Source organism: Centroberyx affinis, unplaced genomic scaffold (genome assembly GCF_046629955.1).
Source record: "Centroberyx affinis isolate AG114_WGS23_722 - 3 ecotype Tasmania unplaced genomic scaffold, CSIRO-AGI_Caff_v1 ptg001632l_1, whole genome shotgun sequence".
Lineage (NCBI taxonomy): Eukaryota > Metazoa > Chordata > Actinopteri > Beryciformes > Berycidae > Centroberyx > Centroberyx affinis.
The window spans coordinates 247,319-274,094 of record NW_027280069.1 but is presented as its reverse complement, the minus strand read 5'-3'; the positions used below and the strand labels follow the sequence as shown (position 1 = coordinate 274,094).

Here is a 26,776-nt window from a genome sequence, read left to right as displayed (position 1 = left end):
CATTGTCTCGGCCAGGCTGGGTTTGATCAAGGAAGATATAAAGGCCTCCTACAGAGACACAAAAGAGCCACACAAAGAGCCACACACAGGCGTAGTAATCCAGCCACCAGACACTGCTTTAATCCTGCGCGTATCAAAGATCACACATAGCTTCAGAATGCCCTCATCCTATCCCCATCAAACCCTCTGTCACTGTGAATCACCTAGAGTGGGTAAAGGTACACTCATGTCCTCCTCTCCTGTTTCAGGACCCCCACCCGGGTGAGACGACGTACAAAGAGGGTCTGTTGACTCACACAGGGGGGTCTGATGTCTGCCGTATGGATGTGTCACTCTGGCAGCAGCTCCGTTACCCTCTGCTGTAGTAATGTGAGTGAGAGTGTGCGTGTGTGTGTGTGTGTGTGTGTGTGTGTGTGTGTGTGTGTGTGTCTGGTGTGTGCGTGCGATCCATGTGTTACAGCCCTCCCACTGGGTCCCAAAGTTGATAGCAATGTCTAACAGTGTGTACACATGTTGCTAAGTCCTCTCTAAACAAACCGAACTCTGTCCTCTGTAAGCAAAAAAAATAGGAGGATGCAAACTCAGCTTTGCATGTAATCCTTTTTCTTTCAAACTCACCTTGAGGAGGTCTGAGTTTAGGCTGTTCCAGAGCTTGTTTGGAGTCTTTAAACATACAGCATGTAGACATTTTGTATCTAAATGTATCTGTATCTAAATAACTAAGATACATTTAAGAAACATTAAGATACATTTTCCTATGTGTTTGTAAATCACACCCTGACATATTCAGAAAGGTAGACTCAAAGGTTTGGGAGAATATGTCCCTGAAATGGAATGCTTCCACCGAGTATGACGAGAACAGTGACTTTACAGTGGGAAACTGGCTAACTCGTCTCATTAACTTACCATAAAATAACACTGCAAGGCCAAAAACAGGGTGTTTCTCCCCACATGCTGAACTCAACTTGTTTCTTATTTCAGATCTGTATAAAATTGTGGTTTCACCGCCTGACGAAGGCTAGAATCTTGACATTTTCCATGGTTTTACAAGAATATGTGAGTCATATTCATTTTCAATATGGTTTTGGCTGTGGTAAATATTAAGCATGAGACTAATGAAAACAACTGGGAAAACACACAGGGCCATCCCTGAGAGCAGCAAGAGAATCAATCAGACTAAACTTATCTGATTTTATGTTCGCTTTTTGGAACAATCTGAACAAAACAAATCAACCTTTAAGCCATTTCTTTGGATTTTATTAATGTATTCAATCTGGAAAAACTTGGCTAGCAGCACTGTAAACAACTCCAAGAGGATCTTATTATTCCCTCATAAGCTCCTTACCCAGGTGCTGGCAAAAAGGCACCCAGTTTGCAAAACCCTATAGCTCAATACGGAAATGGGGATTAGTTGCTAACTTTCTCTGTATTTCTGAAGCCAACTTTTATTACATATAGTATCCTGTGACATAAGATGGGCAGTGGGAGAGACTACTGCTTCTCTCCTGCCTCCCAGTGGATACTCTGCAATATGTTCAGTGTTCTGTCGGTCTCCACCCATCTCTCTTCTCTTCTCTTCTCTTCTCTTCTCTTCTCTTCTCTTCTCTTCTCCCCTCTCTGGTCCTCTAGAGGACTGAAGGCATGAACATGATTGATCACATCCAACACCATGGGACATGTTCATTTCTCACTAGTATAATCACTCTCATTTGGATAGTGTTGATGTCTCTGTGCAGCGGTAATCTACACTACAAGCCGGCTCACAGCCAATTAGCAGGTGTGCTGAACAAAGCTCCGCTCAACTGACAAGTAACAGGGAGGAACTACTGATGTGTGTCAGGCTGCGTTGGACATATGTTCCTTGGGGATGAACGCTTTGATCAGCACTCATGGTACATGACTGTGATACACCAAAACAATGTGTGTGTGTGTGTGTGTGTGTAGGTGTGTGTGTGTGTGCGTGTGTGTGTGTGTGTGTGTGTGTGTGAGAGAGAGAGAGAGTTTGGCAGAATTTGAGAAGTTTGCGCTTAGAGATACATGTGGGCATATGGAGGTGTGTGTGTGTGTGTGTGTGTGTACATGCATGTATATATTTGTGCTTCCATGTGCCATGTGTGCAGTTGGTCTGTGCAGGAGTATGACCATACATGCATGCATATGTATGTCTTTGTGTCTGTGTTGCATGTGTGATATGTCTAAGCACACACACATACACACACACACGCATGCATGCATACTGGAAAAGGTGAGCTCCACGCACTGCACAGATGGTTTAAGTTGGCAGGACTCAGAGTGTACTTTTCTGCCAGCTTATCTGAATTCAAACCCACATCTGACACGTTAGGCAGGTTAAAACAAAAGATATGAATTATTACTGCAAATACTGTCTGACCCAGCCAGGCCTGCAGCCGCACAACTCTTCTCAGGTGAACTCACACTCAGCAGCTGTCATATCATATCAAGCCACTAGAGGTCATCCTAAACTCATGCTTTAATAGATATCCTGCACCCAAAAAGGCTGTTACAGTTAAGTGCCATTGACAGGGGCTTCTCATATGCAGCAATGCACAATGTAACCTATTTAGTATGTTATCAATGAAGTATTTATTGCTTTTGGTAAACCCAAATTAATAAATAGGAACACCAACAACAGGACACCATGAGCCATTTCATTCCATTGGAGTACCATTAAGAATAATTAGATACAAACACAATTATATCTATAGAAATCTTACCTAAGATAGTGATAGAAATCAGTGCTAACTTTAGCTATATTTTAGAAATTTTAGAAAATCAATCAACTGATCCACAGGTTCAACCCCCATGACAGCAAGCATCCGTCACAGCTGCAGCTGACCCTACGTACGCTTTGACTTCCCTGCGGACAGGGGCAAGTAAAAAGACAAATTTCTCCTTCAGGGATCAATAGTGTATCACAGGATCATCACCCATGCTGAAGATCATCCATCATCTTTGGCAGGGATTTGGTCATGACCACAAAATCTGTGCGAGGAACCTATTTCTAAATGAGGCCATGGAATCCTCCTGGGGTCGTTCATTTCCCCCAAGCCCACCATGGCTGCATGCTAGCTTCACTTTAATCAGTCTACAGTGGTGAGGCAGGCCACTCAGAGTGACAGTCCTCACTGGCTGCCAGTGTCCCAGTGGAGTGCATCAGGGCCAGGCCTTGACAGAGAATCACAAATGACCTCCCTACATTATTTCCTTTGAATTACTGCCCTGGACCGTAGTGGAAAAGCCACTCGGGGAATATGCTCGGGATTCAGAGCTATGATCAAGGAGGGTCATTTCAGACCATCAACATCCAGCTATACGGCTGTATCTATCACCATTATATACTGCCCTTCTGGGCCAGGGGTGTGCATGGTTGATAGTTAGAAAGGAAAGGGAATCGTGGTGTTTATGTATTACTTCCATTGATCACTGTAGAGAATAGTAATGTAGAACAGTAGAATAGAATAGTAATATAGTCTAGGTGCACATGTATGCTTAAAATCATTTAGCCTACACTATATTTTCATACAGCATTCTGACAGACATGGCACCTCACAGAGTGCAAAAGAACAGTGCAAGTTATAAAACCAGCAATCCCTCTACATACACTGAATGAACAAAATATTAGGGACTCTTACTCTTTTCCCCCTCACTGATGATGGGAATCCAGGTAAAAGCCAGTATCCCTTATTGATCTCCCTTATTAAATCTATAGCAATCACAAAAGAGGAGATGTAGATAAAGAGAAGCAGGGATTTTGAAGCTTAGAGCTTAAACAATTGAGATGTGGATTGTGCAAAAGGGGATGCAACTCAATATCAGGAAGATGTCCCTAATACTTAGTACATTCAGTGTATCTACAGTATGTTCATTCAACATACATATACAACATATATACAGTGTGGGTACAGCTGCAGTTGGAATGTAGTTGCAATTTATTATTCATAATAATGAACAACAAATAATGTGATATTTTATTGATCCACATAGGGAAGTCCTCCTTTCACTTGCCCCCCTCTAGGGATGTCAAATGTCTGGGTCAGCTACAGAGCAGCACCCATGGAGCTGGTAGAGATTTGTAACTTGCTCAAGGACATTTCAGCAGGCCGGATGCTTGTGGACACAGAGCTTGAATCCACGTCATCCGGTTGAATGATACCAGCCATCCTATAGGCTACCAATAAAGAAATATGACCCTTCGGATGAGCCTGATGAAAAGATCCCACTAACAAGCAGAAGTGCCACAGAGTAGACAGTGAAGACATAGATTATCTGTCACCACAGGCTGTGGGGAAACAAACAACCACTACGTAATTGGGGCCCATATTACAGACACAGGGGAATAAAAGAGAGGGATGCGAGCAATTATTCCTCAAAGAAGAACTGTATGTCAAGCATTTGTTAACTAATCTTCAGCAGAAATCGAATAACCACCGGCACTGGAGAGGTTTATGTGTACAACGTGACTTTACATTGAACTGTAGTTGTAAAGTTATGTTGTAAAGATGACTCCTCCCATTCTTCTCTAATGCTCTTTATAATTCAGATTCAGGATTAGATGGAAGCTGCAGCTACAGTAATTCATACAGCTGGCTTACAATCTTATACAGTGTTACTATGGTTTAGTATGAGATTAGAAGTGACATTTTCACTCTGCATGTGCGTGCTGTATACTTCTGTGGTGCTGTGTGTGTGTGTGTGTGTGTGTGTGTGTGTGTGTGTGTGTGTGTGTGTGTGTGTGTGTGTGTGTGTGACCTCCCATGACAGTAGTGTTACAGTGCAGGGATAAGCTACTTTACTCCACACAGCCACCTCTGCAGGTGGAGATTACTGCACAGCAGAAAGGGAGAGAGAGTGGGAAGAAGAAGTGAGAAAGAAGCAGAGAAAGAGAGACAGAGAGAGAGATAGAGAGAGCGCTTAAAACAACACAAAACATTTCAGGGAACAAATTCAATTTGGCATGAGACATTACATCCTGCGTCTGCCCAGACAAGGTGACGAGTACACAGACCCTCCGCTGAATAATCCTGAAAGAAGACTTTAAATCAGCTGCTCAATCCACCGCCTTTCTCTCCTATTCATCCATCTCAGTCCTGAATCAGCATGACTGTCAGGAACAGAAAGGGATATGAACACACACATACACACACACACACACACACACTCGTGCAGGCGCACACTAGATCAACATTGTGACCAGAAGTTGTCGATTTGAATACTCTGACTGGCTGAGAAAATCGGACCAGGATATCTAAACAGAAAGCATCACATAACTGCTGACTGCTGCATAACTCATCTAGCCATCCAGCGACTATACAAGTATGGCTCCCTTTGTAACTATTCCCAGTAGGCATTAATTAAAGGATAATTCCACCCTCTGATACTCTTACAGTGTTATATATCAGCAATCTGTGATGTTCAACACATGCTTGGAGTTATTTTCTGATTAAGTGTTATGGTTTACCTTTTTGTTATATCCACTTTCCCTCAAACGCCTTGTCTACTTCTGCATCAGGTAGTGATTTCCTACATTTCCCAGAATGCCTTTCCACAACTCCCAGAAAACATGCCTGAACATGTTGCATTCAGTGCATGTAGCTGGAGAAAGAATAACGATAGCGCACTGTATAGTAAGAGCAAGAGAGTGAGTTTTTCCATTTAAGAAAAAGCGAGAGTCACACCCCTTACTCAAAACACATGTCTTGTGGCTGCATTGCATTCTGGTCTATTGAGATAACTGTCGGTGGAGAAATTGATATCTCTGTGTCATCTACGACGGATTTCTCAAAGATTGTTGAGCATCGGTGCAAAATGGAGAATCTAGACAGAAGCCCTTGCTTCTTATGTCTTCTCTACATAGAACAGCAAAAGACATGATCTTGCAGTTGCAGGCTATTTTTGAAGCTTTTCTTGATAATTGTGGGTTGGAGGCTCAATGATTCCTACTCAAAGCAACGTTCAAGGGTAAGTGATGCTTTTGTAGCTCCTCTTATAAAGTCGTTGAACTGTATTTGGACTTCTGTATATCATAACAGATTGATTTTATGATTTAAAAAAACCCTTCATGATCATGTAGTATGAGAGTAAAAAAAGAGAGGAGCACTGCGATGAGAATGACTGGTCATTAAACGTGAGATGCTACACAGTTCTGAATTTTTTCTAGTCTTTTCATGTAAGGGAGCCATTAGCCAGCTTACCTGGCTCACTAAGTGTTTCTCACACAAGTGCAGACACACACGCATGCATAGACACACGCACACACAAACACACACACAAAGTAAATACAGCAAGCTGTTCTCGGTGTGTGTGGGATGGCAGGAAAACAGGTGTCTGTCTCACACACCAACAGAAACACACAGTGAGTCGTTGTAAACCTGGCTTGGCAGCAGTCCTGTATTAAGTTCAGCAGGATTTTTAAACATGGTTTGATTAACAGAGAAACTATTTGGCATTCAGCACAGTGTACAGTATACACATATTTTTATTTGTGTGTGTGTGTGTGTGTGTGTGTGTGTGGGGGGGGGGTGTTTATGTGTACAGTATGTGACATTACCCAGTAGCTCCATGGCATCGTCCTCGTCCTCGATCTCCTCCTCTGTGACGGAGGGGGCGGGGCTGTGGACTGAGTCGAAGGAGTCCTGGGACAACATGGCTGCCAGGAGCTTCTTGTGATGCTGCTGCTGCTCCTTCAGCCCTTTGCTCTTCGCTTCCATCTTCAGGCTGAGGGAGACAAGTAGTGGAGGGGTTAGAGCTTAAGAGGGAGGAGCTATTTGTAGATGCTCATCACAAAACATGGTTACTTTGTTGCTGATGTCCCTACATGGCACATTATGTAACAAATATGCCATTAATCATTTCCTCAGCCTTACTACCATAAAGTATTTGCATGTTGAATGGGTTGAGAATGGTGAAACTATCTTCATTCACAGTGGCACGCTTTGGGCTACTGGGAAATGTGCCTACTGACATAGCACTCTTTATAATATGTGTTTCTATAGTAATTACATTCCTCTCATCCTCATCTGTCAGGCTCAGGCTTTCCAGCCTGTACAAACTGTCCCCACATTCGCCTTTAAGTGATAACACTTAAAGGCCATGGCTTGCATTTGGCAGCCATTCCACGGTTGTTAAGGACAATAATACAATAATTATTAATACCATACAATAATTTCAAGTGCCATGCAGGTACAGTACACCTTCATGGGAAAGCAGCAGGAAGGAGATAAGAAAGGAGAATTGCTCAGAGCTGAGCAACAGAGCCATAACTACTTGTACCATTAACCACAAACCATTAGCAGTAGTACTCGTACGGTTATAAAGGGGCGATTGCAGAAAACACTCCCCTGCCAGGGAGGATTCAAAAGCAGGTCACAGAGGGATATGAGGTGTAGAATGCAGCCCCTGGAGGTTTTAGTCAGCAGGAGAAAAAATAATTAAAACCAAACTAGCAATTAAAGCAGGTATGAAAGACGTGCAGGAGGCCTACAACTGGATAAATCAGTTATTTTCTAAAATGTTTAACCATTGTAGTAAACCAAAGGCAGATGCTAACTTGCACACATGGACTGCTATTTTGATAACACTGAAAACATCTGTACAAATCCATACTACTGAATGTTATAATCAGATTTTAAAACAGATCACTGTAAAAGCAAGGAACAGTATTCTGCGACTATATGGAGATGCTTTTTTTCAGTGAGTTTGTGCTCTGCTTTGCAAGTTGCTTTCTTCCTACTCCATTATTTAGTTTACAATGCAGCTTTATGCTAACATTCACAATGCATGGTAATTGCCACATAAGCTGATGTTTGCCACATGATGCAGCCAAGGAGATGCACTACTTTCTGTCTTTCTGGACCTGAAAAATCCATCCTAGTCCTACAAGTCAGCATTTACTTCAGTACTTGGCTCTTAGAGCGCCACATAGCTTAACAGCCTCTCAGGCTATTTCTCATGCCGTTTTTAATTAAAAACCAATACTTGGATAGGGAGAAATCAGATGCTTCTCTGTGTATTGCTTTTTCCAGTAGCTTTGTCCATTTCTCAGGTGAAATTGTGTTATCTGTAGCTAAGCCTGGAACATGGAGAATGGCTGAAAAATTACCAAATAATGCCCCCAATTCCATACACACAGATAAAGAAATAAATTATGGGGGCTGACTTCTGCAATACGTCTATATTGGAGAAATTAATTTCCCTATCCTGCTTGCTGAGGGCGTGGATTAGAGAGGGGCGGAAGAGTATTAATTTGATAGTAATCTCAGCTGAATGACTCCTATTTACAGATAATGGAGAAGGGTCAGAAGCCCAACAGATATTTCTTCATACCCTCTGCATGGTATTTCTATGCTAATTAGATCTGCCAGTATGGACATGGAGTTTTGTGCATTTTTAAAACTCAGCCACAGTCTATTTACACAACTGTTCTCTATTCTCTATCCTCTAACTGTTCTCTCTGAAAACATCTCTCTACGGTCACAAACAGATATAATAAACAAATATAATTCCTGTTAAAGGAGTAGGCTGACAAATCTATAATTAAACAGAAAAGTAATGATTATGATTTTTTAAGATGGTACCTACACAGAAATAGAAGAACTGCCTAGAGATTAGTGCATCTGTAATGACTAGCTTTTATGATTTAAAAATCTGTCAAAACAAAACTTTATCTTTGTGATGTGTGTGTGTGTGTGTGTGTGTGTGTGTGTGTGTGTGTGTGTGTACAAACCAGGCTTTAACGATGATATGAAAGCAATATGAAAACAGGTATAAGCCCATGAAGCTGGGAGGATGAACCACAGCGTTTGCATTGTTTTCTCTGTCTCTGTCTGCTTGTTTATCATTATCTGCGCCTGTCTGTATGTACAATAAGCTGATCTGTCTCTGTCTCCATTGGTGTTAAAAGCAAGAATATAAAGACATAAAGGGAGGGGGAGAGAGAGAACTGGCATGAGGATGAGAAAGAGGTAGGGACAATAAGACAGAGCAAGAGATGAGAGGCATATGGAACTGGGATGAGGAAGTCCCATACCACTGGACAGATTCTGTCGCAATAAACCATTTCCTTGAATGTACCTCTGCCACCGCTGCATCTGATTTCCCACATGCCCCTTGTGCTTCCCCTCCTAGACTCTGCAGCCTATCATATAGATGGCCACCATCACCTGTCGGCTCCCCTTACGGTCCTCTCTGACAGGTAAGACGGGATAAGGGAAAGAAAAGCAAGAAAAGAAAATGAAAAGAAGTAAACTTACCACAGTATGAGGAGGGAGCTGGACTGGTTTGACAAATAAGGTCAGATATATAAGCGGAAAAATGTGAGGACCCGTTTCTGAATGTGGATTGGCACCAGAGAGGGTGGCCCACTGAGGCTGAGATGGGTTTTAGGACAGGCAGTGATGAGGGCAGCTGTGATCTTGCCAGTTTTCTACTGGCTTAGAGGGGTCATTCCCTTCTGCTCTCATTCTAAACTATAAACAGATCACCTTACATTAAAACTGATTCACTGGACAACATATACCAAACCCTAACCTTAAACAAAAAAAACACAAAAACATGTTTTTTTTCTGATATAGCGCTTTTTGACTTTGTAGCTTGGCCAGAAAACCGCTCAGTGGATATGAAACTGATCTCAATCCCCAAACAGAATCTGAAGTGGGAGCCAGTATCCAGTAAATGCAATTAAGAGATGATATAAATGATCTATCTGATGAGCCAAATACTCTTCCGGTTAATGAGAGAAGGGGCTGTGATTATTTTGGGCTGCTGCGCCTTCCCAGACACACAGAGCCTAGTACAGCTGCAGCAGTGCATCCTCACACACTCCTCATAGGTAAACACAACACACACACACACACACACACACACACACACACACACACACAGCTCAGTATGCCCACACATATCCCTATCTCCCAGCTCAGGCTCCTAACTATGTGATTTCTCCCTATAATCCGCCCATACAGTAACCTAATGAGATTAAGACTGTGTGTATGTCAGCTCAGGCCTGCGCATGATTTATGATTTTATATCCGATCCTCTTCTAATTAGTCGCATCAGCAGCGGCCTTGCATGTGAGCACACAGACAAAGACACACACACACATGCACACACAGACACACACACACACACACACACACACACACACACACACGCACAGTAACATCTGGGTAGGAACTAGCAGAGGTGTTGAGCTGTTTGGCACCTGGATATAGTTTTGCCAACATATGAAGTTTAAAAAAGGTGGACTCCTGAGAGGGCAAGAAATGATATATAACAGCTGACCACATGACGCACATCCATTGTCAAAGACGGACCTTTTTAAATAACAAGCACAAAATTCGTTTGGCCTTGAGCACACTAAAATGAGGTTAGCTTTAATTCAAAATTGGGTTGAAGCAGTATCATGGCAAACATGTTTGATCGTGCCTTTGAAATGGGATTATCAAACCCATTCAGATGGGCATTCCTCAGGCAGCAGGAGCTACACTTAGAAGTCTACCTCTTCATTTTGAAGGAACCTACTTTAGGTTTTGGAGGTTTCTTAAGGTTTTCTGACTCAAAATGATTCACACATTCACATGCATACACATGCACACATAACTACACAAATCTAAAACCCCTAGATGACCCACCTGCCAGCGGGGCTGCTGTCTCCACTGCCCCACACTTCGGTCTTGGCCCGGGGGACGGGGGGCTGCAGCATCTCAGCAGCCAGCGGGTCTGGGTCCTCTTCCTCCCGACCAACCCACTCCCCCACCACCCGAGGGCGCAGCACTGAGTTATAACCTCCCAAGTTCTAAAAGAGAGAGGGAACGAGTAAGAGACAGGGAGAAAAAACAACAGGCAGAAAGATAGAAAATCACGTCCAAAAAGAGAAAGGTGGGTGTAGTGAGTGGACTGCAATAAAACTTTACCTCAACACAATGCAATATACCATCACTTTCAAATCTAAAAAAACAACACTCTACAGCTGGCATCGGAGTTATAACAAAGACTACTTTATGTAGCTTCTTCACAGTGACAATTGCTTCTGTTCTTAGGAAGAGAGTGGAGTTCTCTCCCAAAGCCAGCCAGCACACGTTCACAACCCAGCTCAAAGCAAAAAGGCATAGGATACGTCTGCTTCTCTTTAACTAAATCCAGGATGGTACAAAATTCAATTGTCTATGCATGATCGGAGCAGGTGTTTAGTATTCATCCTCTGTCCCATCCTGAAGAAAAGGAGGAAAATCTCCGGGCTGGGAGCCAAGGACGTGGACATGTACTGCAGCACCGAGCAAAAAAGTGAAGTCCCTGTCAAAACATATGCTGTGTATCTCATCCAGACCCATCGTTTCTAAATCACTTCCCGCATCTCCAGCATGAGCAGCTATCACACTATTGTGTCGAGAGAGAATTGGGGCCAGGCGGGGACAAAGCCGGAGCGCAGACAAAGCTTTGCCTGGTAAGATGCACAAGCGACGAGGGGGAGAGGAAGATGGAGGACATGCTTATTGAAGTATCGCGCTCGCATATCACTCCCATGAGATAGCAGTTCGTCATCAGACAAAGAGTTGCGCTGCTCTGTCAACCAAGTGAAAGTTATGAAACATGGCTTTTATTTGATGTAGCATGAGCGATGCCGCGGAGTGATAAGTGACAGGAACCATATTTCCACATAACTGCAGTGTCAGTGTATATGAATTTAATAAAGAGTCCAGGACGGTCAATATCTACCTGGTCGAGCTCATCAGAGATGGCAATGCCTGCAGAGGAGAGAAGAGAATGGTTTAAAGTGCAGGGAAGCATCTAACTGCCCACTATCAGATGTTGCTGTTCAAAATCGCAGCTTACAATTCTTTGCAGCTTAGTGGGAAGCTTGTAAGATTAGGCGCTCGATCCGCTTTCTTCTCAGGATTTACAGTGGCATTTACAGAAAGGGCTCGGGTTTAGAGCCCACGGTTTAGTACTGTATATGTTAAGATGTATTAAACACTCTGTATGGTGTAAAGACTGAGTTTTATAAGCATGCACTACACTGTGCTGCAGCCACTCACTGCGTGACAGGTTTTCCAGGGCCTTTCCCAGTTTCTTGCTCTCCTGCAAGATGTGGTTGAGCTCATCAAAGTCCCGGCTCTCCCTCCAGTCCCAGGACGGGTACTCGATTGACCGCGGCACTGAACATCACAAACATAAACATAAACATAAACAAAAGCACAAATATACAATTTCTGTCAGATCTTCTGCAAGCACCACAGATCAACCTTATTTGAATTTTCTGAAAACAACCACAGAATACAACTCTGAGCAAACATTTTGAAAATAACAACTGAAAAAACAAGCATAATCTGATCTGTAAACTGTGCAGCTTGTACAGCAAAGGGATGCCATTTTGATGCTTTGCTTTGCATTTTGATGTTTGTTTGTCCAAACAGGACTTAGTGAATTACTGCAGGATGGAGTGGAACGGAATCGCTTGCGGAAAAGTCAATGTGTCTCTTCCAGAAGCACAGCGCTCACTGGCCAGTGGCCAGGGGACAGTGTCTATCATTCTGTTTGATTAACTTTTCAAAATAGCTCAAACAGGAGTAGGAAATGACCCACATAGTGTATGACATCCTACCCACGTCCTCTAGCAGTGTCCCTCAGCCTCTACATGATGGTTAATTCATGAATTGGAGGATACAGACATTATTTATAGAGGGAGGGAGATCCAGTATATATTCTCTTATAGGAATGGGATTACTTGTACTTCATCCATATCTAACGTTCTTATGCTCCAACATAGATGAATTTGAATAAAACATACAAAGCCACTGGGTAGTGATGAGACGCCAAACAAATGTACTAGTTGTCTTTTCAACCACTGGCCACAACGTCTGCACATGTTGATTAGAATACACTGCAAAGGATTTTAGATGAAATTGTATGGGTTAGGGTTAGGGTTAGGGTTAGGGTTATTATACATGTATGATATATGATGGCAGGTGAAGAGCTTAAACATCACACTTCTGTTTGCATTCACACACACACACAAGCATACACACACACTCATTACCGACTATATTGACAGCTCTGCTGCTGCAGTCTGCCATCCTCTACCGTCTGCTACCCTGAGTAAGCCGCTTGGCTTTGTAACGTCCATAAACAGAGAGCAAATATCTCTGCCAAATACAGACTGGAGAAAAAGTCTTTCATACTAGCAGCGAGGAGTGTCTCTGTGTCCTCTAGCTGCACGGCTCTGTGTTGTGGTGCTGCTGCACGGTGCTGTGCAGTAGCTTAATAGCTTAGATTAAGGGTTAAGGATTCAGTTCCCACTGGGGCCACCCATTAAAGTATCAATCAAGTGGAACCGAGGGCAAAGCACATTAACCCATTACCATACTGTACACAGATCTGTCTGGGTGCCATGGAAGAGCCTAATGTCTCCATACAATGGCAAGGGATTCATTTTCATCAGCAGATTAGCCTGCAGAACTTCCATGAATCTACAACAGCTGCTGTATTGCTCCTACTGTACAACATTGATGAGAGGCAATTCTTTTCCTTTACATTTTTCATGAGCTCTGCACGCAAAAATACCTATGTATGTATTTTTAATGGGACTTGACTTGAAATCTAGCTTTGAAGCCTTCTTGTTTAGAATCAATCTATCTGACATTACAGAGGGGGCACCAGGAGCTCTGTTAACATGCTCCTCACTTAAGTACCTCGCTATGTGCTATGTGTCTCTCTCTTACTTTTTTTGTGCTCGTTCTCTTTTTCTCACTACACACATTCATCCCGACAACCATTTCCTCTTGATTGTGAGCAATGCTCTAACCACAGCCTAAAATAGACTTGGTCTGGCAGCGACAGAGCACAATGTTGAATTATTGAAGTGGTCTCTGCCTCTGTGACTATCTGCCTGCTACCCATTTGACCTAACCTCATAGTCTCCAGCGTCATCCTTCACTTTTCCTTCATAGCTATAGTAATTTACCACAGAAAGCACCTTAAACTACAACAGTAACGGCCAGAAAAATATCCCCAACCTGCATCTATCCTGCAATAACTGTGGGAATTTCTGAACAATTCATCTTGGGGTTGTGTAATAGTGCAGCAGCAGCGCAGCAAGTGTTTCTCTGTATTGGCCTCCTCTCATCTGCAGGGCTTAGGGAGGGCCACCACTAGAAGGAGGGCACTGGACTACACACTGTGACTAACTTTAATTAGATATAATTATATCAAATTAAAAATAGAGATTAAAGTCAATGGGGCGTGTAATTAGGATACAACAGGTATCAAAACTGTGCCGCCTTATTTTAGAAATTACAGGGGCATGCATGAGGTAGAGGGTGTAAGATGTAGTGCAGTTTATACAGACTCAGTATCCTGTATTGGAACTTGCATTGACAACTATTCAACTACCAGCTGTTTCTGAGTCAGAAGCATGGAGGTTTTCTGAGAAAAAAACAGCAGCAGTCACTTCACTTTAGTTACTGGCTGCATGGCAAACCAGGATTGTCACCATTTTTTTCTTTTTCTTTGTTATTATTTTAATTTTGTTGCACATTCTCTGCAATTTGTAATGTTCTCTGAGGTTTTCTTTGTGTTTTTGTTTTGTTTTTTTGTAAATTTGCAGATTGAATTTCTGTCCCGACATCCTGGAGGGACTCGTGAACTTTGCTGAGAAGTGCTGATGGCTCAAAAACGAAACTCACAGGACTTGGACTCTGGTGAAGGAGGGGAGATACTAGAGACTGCCAGGTCACTCTTGGATTTCTTCGGTTTCTTCGGGTGAATTTGCCACGGCTTCTCATAGTTCCTGTTTTCCCTTCGAGTGTTTTTGTTTTCTGTTGGGAGAAACAGTCAGAGTTGCAATATTACTGTTCATCATGTCCTGTTGAGCAAATTCTAGAAAGTACAAAGGCAGCTCAAGCTTCTTCCAAAGCTCCATTCTCTCTCTCTCTGTCAAGTGGTGTGTGTGTGTGTGTGTGTGTGTGTGTGGGTTGAGTATGTACAGTATATAAATGCAAATGCCTATTTCTGCATGTGTGTGTGTGTGTGTGTACCCACCTGTAGAGCTCTGCGCCCACAGTGCAGCGGAGCCCGACAGCGTTCTCTGCAGCTTGCCTGGGCTGCCTTGCTTGGTCTGCAGGTGATCAATGAGAAAAGGGATTGGATGGTCTGGAGTCTCAGTTATCAATTTGGTCATCAACTCCTACAGGAGCAGAGCAAAGCAGAGAGCAGTCAGATGAACAGACAGACAGACAGAGGGGACAGGGGGCAAGGGCAGGAGACAGCAGGGTGGGGCAGTGAGCAGGGAGAGTGGAAATATCCATCCTGCTGAAGTGTCTCTGAGCAACACACTGTATCCCTACCAGCATCACAAGCACTGTTTAGCACTGTAGCTGACCTCCCAGTGGGGGGGGGGTAAGCAAAACATTCCCTACAGATAAAGTATCACTTAATGAACAAAAGTTTAGTTTCATATTCAGTCAGTTAAAATCTAATTTTTCATTAAACAAATTAGGAATTCTGACAATGGGGTGAGATAATTCCACTTGTTTCCAATGTAGTTTCAGGAATGTGTCAATATCCAGGAAAAATGGCAGAACAAATCACACTTGATATAAGGAAAAACTTGAAGTGAGTGAAATGATCTCACCCACATTGGTAGATTTTTTCACTTGTTTTAGGAAGAATAAGATTTTAATACTCATACTAGAATCAAATGAGGATGGATATTGTTGCAGAGGAGGGAGTGTGTGTGGATGTGAAAGGTAAAGTGGTGGGAATGTTTATTAGACTGCGTGGAGGTGGCATGAAACAGAGAGAGAGAGAGAGAGAGAGAGAGAGAGAGAGAGAGAGTTACTGTAGAGGAAATGCTCTTGGGAGGGATTGACAAGGACTGATGGAGTGGAGGACAGTTGAACAGGAGAGAGAAAAAGGGATGCAGGAGGAAGAAAAGAGGAAAAAGAGGGAAAGCAGACAGAGAGACACAGTAACAGGTGCTGAGGGTAGAGGTCGCATCTCACTCTACGGGCTAATTTAGGAGCCGTCAAATGCATGATGGGAATTCGGCATCGGATGTGCCAATCATGTCATGCCTAATCATATCCTCTCTACACCAAGCCAACGCACTCATAAATATGAATGTGAGCATTGGCATTTCAATGAAGACTTGTCAATAACACACAAGGCAAAAAAAGGAATTTAATGAAAAGAAAAAGAAGTACACTACCAGCAAATCTATCTTTGAGCAATAGAGCAGTAATGTTTTCCTTGTTGGCTTTATTATAGCTGTAGGGGAAACAATTATCACTGTGCCCACCGCCCCTCTGAAGCCTAATTATGCGTTTAGTAAAAGTGAAATGTGGATATGACTGGGTACTCTGCTCTGTGTGTGTGTGTGTGTGTGTGTGTGTGTGTGTGTGTGTGTGTGTGTGTGTGTGTGTGTGTGTGTGTGTGTGTGTGTGTATGTGTTGGCAGGGTATGGCATGGGACTGAACTCTGGTTGACTGCTTTTTGCCAGCCAGATTAGCTGAGGCTACATCAGGACAACTACTGCAGAGGGGCTCAACCAAAGCTGACTAAGCCATCAATGGACCACAATGACTTGGCAGTACTGTATGTATACAGTGTGTGTGTGTGTGTGTGTGTGTGTGTGTGTGTGTGTGTGTGTGTGTGTGTGTGTGTGTGTGTGTGTGTACTGTATGCTTGTGTGTGATGAGCAAGTGCATATGCATGATTATGTGCAACATAACAACATTGTGTAGCCCTATGCCATGTGGTGGCTGGGGTGCATATTCTTATCCACATGGTCATTTACATGCATGTTTGTGTGTGTGTGTGTGTGTGTGTGTGCGTGTGTGTGTGTGTGTGTGTTGGTGGGGTGAGGAGTCACAGGGAGGCAGCCTGTGCATATTACAGCTGGCTTGCCCTGGCTGTGCTGTGTGTGTGTGCTCTACAGCCGCTCTGACAGCAAACAGCATGTGAATGGACAAACAGGAATCAGGGGGGCATTACCAAATGCTTCTCAGTAGACTGCAGTTCTAACTGAGAGACACAGCAAAGTGAAACACACTCTGCCCTGCCTCTTGTGAAGTGATTAAACAAACTCTTCAGAGAAGAGTGATGATCTGGCATTGCTGACAAATCTCCATGTACGAGAAGCCTATAAGAGAATATGCAGCACACTAGGATCTTAGTAAAGCCTTTCTTCACACAACTGCATTGGATCACTGCGGCCCATACCTAACAATTATGAACCACTAACGATGCTGAGATGTAAAAGTTGTAATTACTGCTTAGTAGCTCCTGTGGGTAATTTAACTAACCTAGCAACAGGAGGTCTATAAATGAAGGTTGTAATGTGGTTGATTATTCAGGAAGCCAAACTAGCAGAGCTCTGTTAAAAACCCCAGGGTTTTCAAGTCTTAATAGTTTTTGTGGGGAAGGGAAGGATGTGCAGTTTTTTTTCATGGATCACTGCCGAGTGGTGTTTTTCATGATTGTGTTTCCCGGTGGAAACCACAAACACAGATGTGCAGAGAGAGTACTGGAGGCACGGGCTGGAGGCATGAGGCAAACAGTGGTAAAATACACACAGAAAGACAGATACTGTAAATGTGACTGCAGGTGCATGCTGCCCACGTCTGCACTGTACAGTACATGAACTCATGTGCGGCAACATATATTGATTACACATACTGCAGATTGTTGTGCATGCAGTGTGACACAAGCAACCGCATGAGCTAATGCAGCCTTGTACCTGCATGTCTAACATCGTACGAAGGCCGAGAGACACAGTATAAGTAACAGATTCTACCATATCTGCACGGTAGATACGCATACATTACATAACTCACATATACTAGTAGAGCAAGGTAACTGTATCTGACATTTTCACTTACTATGGTAATGAGGTGCTTTAAATAACGCGTGTCCTGTTTCATAAGCCCATGCAGTTTGACTGGTAATCATATTTTCCTTGACAGTAACCATAGTCGGATGTAGACTCAAATTTGGGTCAACATCTCTATACACGAGTAGACATTAATGCTATTTGGTTTGGATTGACTTGCATCAGCAAAATAACATCCATAGCATTTTTTGTGTTTGTGTGCATGTGAGTGTGTGTAAGAGAAAGAGAGGGAAAGAGTTTCAGCCTCTGCATCTATATACTATAAGCAGGCCAACAGGTGGGTTGAGCAACTGCATGTTTGTACTGCAGATAAAGTGTCCATATCTGTTATCGGGCGAGATATCTCTCTGTGCCCCAGGCAGTTTGGTTTGCTGGCACTAATAGACAAGCTGTCAGCCAGCCAAGAGACACCCGTGTCCTTGGCAGCTCTCAAGGACTCCCTCCAGGGACAATGACAATCATGACATTCACACTGACTCTCCCTTTAGTCCCTGCATCCCTGCAATTTAAACAAACTCACAAAGTGGAAACCAGGGAGGAGCCATGAAAGCGAAGGAGGGAGGACAGTACACAGGGTGAGATTGAAAGGTCCATACTAGTGTGATGGAGCGACGAATGGAGGGAGAAAGACACGAAGAGAGTGTGAAATAAAGAGGGAAAGGTGGAAAAAGAGCGAGAGTAGGGAAACCAGGTTCAATCTCCGGTGACAGCAAGCAGCCACCCTGCTTCAGTGTCCTTATAAGCAAGACACTGAAGCCTCATCAGCTCCAGAGGTGCTGTTCTGCTGCTGACCCCGCACTCTAACCTTTCCATGGAGAGCAGCACGCAAAAAGACAAATTTCTCCTTTGGGGGATCAATGGAGTTTCACAAAAAAGAAGGTGAGCACATGAAAGGTGGATTGGAAAAAAGAGACAGCCTGAGTTGATACAACTACATAAGCTCTGTCGTTTCAGCGTCTTTACCTAAACCTTTTTTCTCTTTTCTCTTTTTTCTCTGTTCTTTGTTGTCAACCTGAGAGCTGGCGTATTTCCACCTCAGCTGTTGCGCTCTCCTGGTGGTCTGTTTGAGCTATGGATGTCTAGATGAGAGGAGACACTGACTGAACCACCTGCACACAACGCTAACTCTGCACAAGCTGGCTAGCTATGATGTCTGTGTTCCTGAAAAGCAGCGCATCCATCCTCATGTCTACCGAGGCAAGGACAGAAGAGACATCTGTGTGCGTTTATGCATTTATGCGTGTACGCGTACGTGTGTGAGTGTGTGTAGAGGATATAGAGAGGAATGCTGCAGTAAACAGCAAGTGCACATTTACAATATATTTCAAGTTCTTGGCTCCACTTGTACCTGGTTCAAATCAGTGGCACAGCATATTCTGAAGTAAGAACTATCATTTTAGAAACTGCGCTGTGATCTGAGCTTCTGATCAGCTATAAAACATGACATTCTCCTCTCTCCATAACTTGTCCTCGAATAAAAAGTAACAAGCGAAGGAAAATTTAAACGCAGCCCGAAGCTCTTTCAAGACCTCCAAGAGGACTCCCTGTCCCTGTCGCCCGTAACAGAGGCTAATGGCCGCCATTGATTTACCTGCTATTTATCAATGCAATATGTGAAGACAAAGTCATATCACAGGGTGTTTGAGGTAAAGCCTCTGTGTCTGTCCAATGTGCTTCAAACACAGGAATAGGTCATTGTATTGAAAAAGCGAGGATGGTAGGAGTGGCAAAGTGAGCCAGTTTGGGTGGAGATGAGTAGAGAGAGATATGAGAGAGAGAGAGAGAGAGAGAGAGAGGTGCCACTGGAAGAAATCCAGACCTTGAATCAGCGGGCAGACGAGAGGAGAGGAGATCATGCGGAAGAGGAGACCGTGGGAGAGGCAGTGCCACCTGACCAGACTGCTACTATCAGGTTACACTATCAGAAGAGATGCAGTTATACACCCCGCTGATGCACATGAGAAATAGATGCCCCCCTCACTGAAGTCAATTTCATCACATACACATGCTTCCACATTTTGCAGCTGCACAACTGTGGCCTGTTCCTACCTCTTTGGTGGCATTTTGAGTATGAGTAAGAAGAGAACACTGGCTCCACCAATCAGAAGTCATGCATTAACACAAGAGTCAGTTGCAGTCAATTATGGGCTGCTGCCTGATTTTCAAACAATTAGATTATTTATGCAAGACACTGAAAAATGAAAACCCCGAATAGGATCACATTATATTAGACTAATATAATTTAACAATTTACAACTGAACCATTAACTAACTACTTTCCCCAGCACAGTGTGTAAATTGGGTCTGGTCCCCACTGCAACATTCCCCTGCACCATTGAAACTCGGCTTTCAAAGGCACACCTTCTTCCTGGCCCCCTGATATGCACAGACATACAATACACACACACACACACACTAATCCCTTTGTGGACAAACAACACACACACACACATTCATTAGCCACCAGTTGAATAAATATGCGGTAACTGTCAAGGTTCTCTGTATCAAATGATCAGCTCTCCCACACCACTAGCATGACTATCAATTACACACAGCAGTCAGCCACCGGAGTCCTTAGGCTGAAACAGGCCATGATAACTTCATTAGCATGCACAACAGCCATTGCAGTCTCTCTCTCTTCTTTCTGTTTCGCTTTCTCTCACAAATATGCTCACACCCCCTATCTGTCTCTCTACCTCTCTCCCCACACCTCACTTTCCACACTCTAAATCTTCCTCATCTCTGTCTTCTCCCATCTCACTGTCTGATCTCTCAGCTATCCTTTGCTTTCCCTCCTCTCCTCTCCCTGTACTCCCGCAGGACCATCCCGGCCTTAGGCTGTGTGTTCAGCTGCCTGTCTTGTAGTAATTACTCTAACTGTGCCTGAAGGGGAAACGTGTTAACCCTTGCATGACCAAATGTCTGTGCATTTCCATCATGTCAGGTCATTAAACTTGATAACACCATCACTGGGTTTAAACAAAAAGGGAAACTTTAAAAAAGGAAAAAATTGTGAAATAACACTACTTTAAATTGAGGGCATGGCTGTGTTTTCTATTTCAGAAGCCCAATATAATCAGGGGCATATTATGCCAATTACAAACTGCTTCCCTCTCCTCTGAATGCTGATAGTGTTGATTTCTAAATGTGAATTCTGACATCTTCCCTTGCTCCTCTGAGACAGTAAAAGATGAAAAGCCTGGTTTCAATTTCCACGCGGTGCCATAATGAATTACCAAGGGGGAATGCAATCATTCTCCTCAAAATTGATTTTATTGACATCTGGCATGCCTCCACAGTTTTTGATTTGATTTGCAAAGTAAGATTAGCGTGAGCATCTCTTTGTTTCGTTAGGCAAAAATATACTCCATGACAAACTAGGACAACAAGGCAGTGGTACTAATCATATTTGTTGCTCAATGACCACACTATGCTTAGTCATGATGAAGGTGTAAGGTGATGAGCCTGCCCATGTACCGAGTCCTCCAGCTCGCCAGTAGGATAAAAGTACCTCACCTCCCTTATTGGGTCGATTGATAATCAGTGGTCAGCCTGAAGGTAATGAGAGGAGAAATATTCTCATGTTGTTTTGCCTTGAATAGCAGGGGGATGGGACAATAAACATGCATGAAATAAGAAAGCAACCCATGATAAAATGTATGTACATTCATCCAATGTGAGGGAGGTGTGACGATGGAAGACTAACCCTGTCAGAAAAAAAACATTTTCATGTGCATTTATTGATATAATAAGTAACTCTGAGGGATTCTTTTACATTACTGAACCTCTCTCCCTGTTCTGACTGGGCCATGCATCTTTGGGGATAGCAGCAGAAATAAGTGAAATTCACAGAACCATAGAGGGGCTTCTATTGATCAAATAACCAATGACAATGACCAATCACACACACACACACACGCACACACACACACCAAATTAACATAATTTCACTAGGAAAGAGAGCATACCGCTACTGGATACAGGCATAGCTCAAGCCCAATCTCACCAGCTCCAATAAATTACCTGCTAGGGAGCGGATCGATAGGTCAGGTCGTGTGTGTGTGTGTGTGTGTGTGTGTGTGTGTGTGTGTGTGTGTCTGGTCCTGCCTGACTGACTGACCTCTTTACTGGACTGGGGGGCTGAACCCCTGGAGACCCCGAGCACAGCAGATTAGAAACACTACACAGTCCAGCAGGCTGGAGGGGACAGGAAAGCATTGAATCACTTGAACCATTACAATGTGGATGGATATACTGTTCCCCTGAGGATCCATAAGGCAAAGTCATTTAACTTTACTATAGTAAGGAGCCACAGCAATACTAGGAACAGTAGAGAATACAGGAGTCCTTCAACACTGTAACAACGTTACTCATTTAAATTGTAAAACTATGTGCAGGGTGAAGCTTGCAATCAGCTTAAACATATTTTTTATATGTAGTAGCTGTTTTTATAAAGAACCAGCTATCATTCAAACAGTCCTAGAATGCAATCAAAGAACTACACTTGAGGTACTGGATGAAATAGGCACCTACCTCTTCATAAAGAATAAAAACACACATCAGCAGGTAATCATCACATGCCCTGAGCTGAGACTGATACTCAGTTGAATATGGTTTGATTAGCAGAACCAAGTTGAAGCTATTAAAGTCACTGCAGAAAAAGTCCAATTTAACCATGAACAATTACACCAATTCTTCCCCAGAACAATGTTCTACAATCCATGTTCAATTCAGCGAGATTTTATGCTCTACCCTACACTTACATGCTCCATCAGTTCATTGTTCATTGGAAGACGTGATTGACGGATCACAGCAGGGAGTACCATGAGAGCAGGTTTTATACTGTATGCTGATGAGGGCAATGGCTGCTCCATTTTCACCTACCTGTTCCATTACAAAACTATTGATGTCAGTAGCCTGCGGCAAGAGACAAATACTCTGTGATGAAACACAGATGAAACGATGAGACAATTTCATTCATATGATTAAAGTAATCTCTTTGCCATGACAAATGCTAGGTAAAGGTGACTGTTACTCTTCATATGGTATAGTAAGTAACATACTTAACATACTTAACATAGTACACTCTAGCTCATTACCATGTAACATAAAGAGCATAACAAAGGATCCTTAACATAACATATGGCCTTTAATAAAAGCCTTTCGAGTGACATGTTTCCAAGCCTTAGAAGATATAACTACCTAGTGCTGAAACGATTACTCAATTAATCAATTAGTCGATCAACATAAAATTAATTAATTATAATTTTGATAATCCAAAAATTTGCTGGTTACAGCTTCACAAATGCTAAGATTTGCTTGCTTTTCTCCGTTTCCTATCATTATAAAATTAATTTGGGGGGTTTTGGCTGCTGGTCAGGCTCATCACTTCAGGCTCTGTTAACATGATGGGCATTTGTTATTATTTTTGACATTTTGTAGACTAAATGATTAATCGACTCATCGAAAAAATAATAGATTGATTAATCGATTATGAAATAATCATTAGTTGCAGCCCTATAACTACCATTCTTCATGCAACACAGCAAAACGAAAGGGCACGCCGCAGAGAAACTGCTAAGTGATTGGAAAAGAGTAGGTGTTTGTGAAAAGAATATCAATTTACCAAAACGGGCAAGTGGTTGAGTATAATCTGGGGTGCAATTACTCCAATTATTATGAAAGGCTGCTTCACTTTTTGGAGGATATTCCGCCAGTGTTGACTCAGCTAGCTATCTCTGCAAAGCAACCATTTCATTAGCAAGGGGAAAAAATCAATTCTCCGGCAAATCATAAGCTGTGTCTCATCAGAGTGAGTAAATGAACCCCCGCTCCCCTTCGTTGTTACACAGACAGTTTAATACTGCAGCTGTGCTGGGTGTGTGGAAGAAGTGATTGTGCTTTGCAGATGAGTGTCAGAGAGAAAGAGAGAAAGAAGAGGTCGGGGTAAAGAAAGGGCTTACACTGAGGTACTGTTTAGCACACTGTGCTGCAGCAAGCCCGGGCTATTAGTCTGATATGGGGAGCTTAGGGAGGGAACTCTTCAGCATAACATACATACTGTAACAAGAGTCTTGTACAAGGACACTGTTTTACATATATATGCTACAAACATCTCTTGGACAGTACATACTTACTGTGAGGGAGCTCGTCTACTTACACACTGTAAAAAGGCTCCTCAACACACATGCATTAAGGGAGCTCTTGTACTGACAAACTGCAAGGGTCTTTTACATATATAATGCTGTCAAAGATGACCTCATTTTCAGTTCACATGGAAACCAGATCTGGGGGACCAATGCATTTATTCTTTGTGTTGAAATTATAACATTATTGTCAAAACTGTTGGTATTGCTTTATTGTAATTCATACAGTACACTTACAAGGATTCCTTATTCCTTATTTCTTAACATTACTGGATTTGGTTCAGTTTACAGCCTATTAATTGTTGTTACTGTTTGTCATGTTGGTGTCCCTTTTATTTCTGTTAAGTCGCTTTTATATTGTTGCTGCTCCTTTGTTTTGTGAAGCACTATGTAACCCCGGGTTTGAAAGGTGCTATAGAAATAAAGATTTGCTCACTTATTTGCTTACATTGTACTATTGTATTCAGAAATTGTTTTGTGTCCCTTTAAAAGAGATATTTTGTGCTCAAGTGTTTTCTTTATGTCTGGATGACAATCATAACTTTCAGTTTGTTCTTTTTGCGTTTAGCTGAGGAGCAAAACGACTCTTAGATTGATTCTCTACTTCAGATCAAGACAGAAAATTACCAGCTGAATGCCAGCCTCTCTTTTGGATTCATCCTATAAAAAAGCTTGCTTCTTTACACTCGCATGCACTTGATGGAGCTGTTTTGGGGCAACAAAGTAATGGACAAGTAGGTTTTTCAAGAGCTAAAACAGGGTAGCAGCTACATCATTTTCTCAGGAGGAGAGCAGGAGGAGACCCAGGGGACATTTCATATTCTCCTAGTGTACACATCTTTTTTACTCTCTATAAAAACTGTCATTTTCCTCTGCAAGGAGGTAGACTGTACAATGCAACCCCACAGTCTAAACAGTCTAAACAGCAATGATCCATGTCCTTGTTGGTCAGAAGCAAAGGTCTCCCTGGTATGTTAAGGAGATACACCAGGGAAGAAATGCACAACACATTCACTATAAGCTTTGCTATATAAGCTCATTGATCTTTGGAACAAAGGTCCTTTGATCAGTATCACAAGCATCACCTTTATGTCACATAAACCACCTGCTTTAATCATCTTCAATAGCCACATAAAGAAAACATGATTTTATTGTGCATAGACCCATCGCCCTTTCACCAGCAATGAAGGAGACACAAAGACAGAAGAGGTGAAGCAGAGAACAGAGAGAGGAGAGAGTTACACAGTGAGAGCAAGTAGAGAGAGAGGGAGAGACAGGTGGGAGAGGAAGATGGAGGGAGGAAAGGCAAACAGAGAGGAAGGTGGAGGCAGAGACAGAGACACACAGAGGACAAGACGATTTCTGCTGCTCTTCACTGGCTAACTGTGTATGTCAGCCATAAGTCTCTGTCCATGGTGCTGAAACAATCCCCTCTGCTGCTCACACTGCTCTTAGGATTGTTTAACATGCAGTGCGTGTGTGTATGTGTGTGTGTGTGTGTGTGTGTGTGTGTGTGTGTGTATGTGCTGCTACTAATGCATATAGCCAGTTGAACCAAAGAACTGACATGTCAGCACTTTGTCAAACACATGATGTGCATGTAAATATTGCTTTGCCATGCAAATAAACTCTCTCTCTCTCTCTCTCATACACACACACACACACACACACACACACACACACACACACACTCACTCTGCCTCACAGCATCGTGCTAATATAGCTGTCTACCTAGTTGTCAGTCCTATTTAACTGACAATGACAGATGCACAGATCTGCTGTATCTCAGACAAAAAGCTGTTCAGCTGAATGTTTTTGTCTTTCTCTCCATCCTTAGTCTGATTATGCTGCACACCTGTGCAGACTTGTTTCAACAAGAAATCCAACAGCAAACAAAGGATGAAGTCATGCCCTCCCCTGGGATGCCACACTGAGAATACACCGTGATGAACGGCTCCCTTGACAGACAGACAGGGAAGCGGGTACCTGGTTAGGCTCTGTGTCCTCTGTAGCATTTAGAAAAGAACACATTTTAAAGGCCAACCCTTCTGATATGAATGATAATTAGCTTCCTGAGTGGCCCTAACTTCAAGACACTGTAATGTTCTTGAGTCAGACAATGGCAGACTACCTCATGATCATTTGAAATGGAAATGGCAAAACGATGTCTGTACTGTAGTTTTAATCAAATCACCCATGTAAAGGCTAACCATGAGAATGGGAGAGAAAACACAGGAGCCCAGATTTCTTCCTGTATTTCTGTGCGACCTCAGTGTTCCTCGGTTTAAACCCTTTTAATCAGTACAGAGATTGTAGCGCACTGGGACGGTTCAGAAAGGTAACCCAGCAAGCCCGCTCTGAAGGTTTGCACCAGACACCAGAGTGGATTCAAATAACTGGTTGGCTTTTTCAATTTTATCAGCCAAAAATAGTGTCTGTAACAATTAACTGTGAGGCAGAGGGAGTATATGATCCAGTTCAATATACTGTATATCTTACTCTAGTGTGACCGCTCTCAATGCAGATGTGCGCGTAAAATTATGATTAAGCAAAACTAAAGATGAAAGACTGCAATGCAATATCTGATGCAAAGCAATGGTCCTTTAAATGAGCATCAAGAGTTTTTGAGAGTTCTCGGATTTATTTGTGCACTCACCTCAAACAAAGGTCCGATTTTATTTTTCTCCAGATACGACTGAATTCTTGACTGTTGTGGAGACGCCAT

At 42.8% G+C, this 26,776-nt stretch overlaps 1 protein-coding gene across 1 annotated transcript; it reads right to left on the bottom strand.

The window, feature by feature from the left end:
- Positions 1-26,776, bottom strand: cunh8orf34 (chromosome unknown C8orf34 homolog; the record flags this gene model as incomplete). The annotated part of the gene is made up of 8 exons (XM_071528192.1): positions 26,708-26,776; positions 15,055-15,199; positions 14,700-14,831; positions 12,054-12,173; positions 11,734-11,762; positions 10,650-10,813; positions 6,569-6,735; positions 1-48 (listed from the first exon to the last, which is right to left on the bottom strand). Coding segments are annotated over exons 1-8 (874 nt in total), but the record flags the coding sequence as incomplete, so codon positions are not given.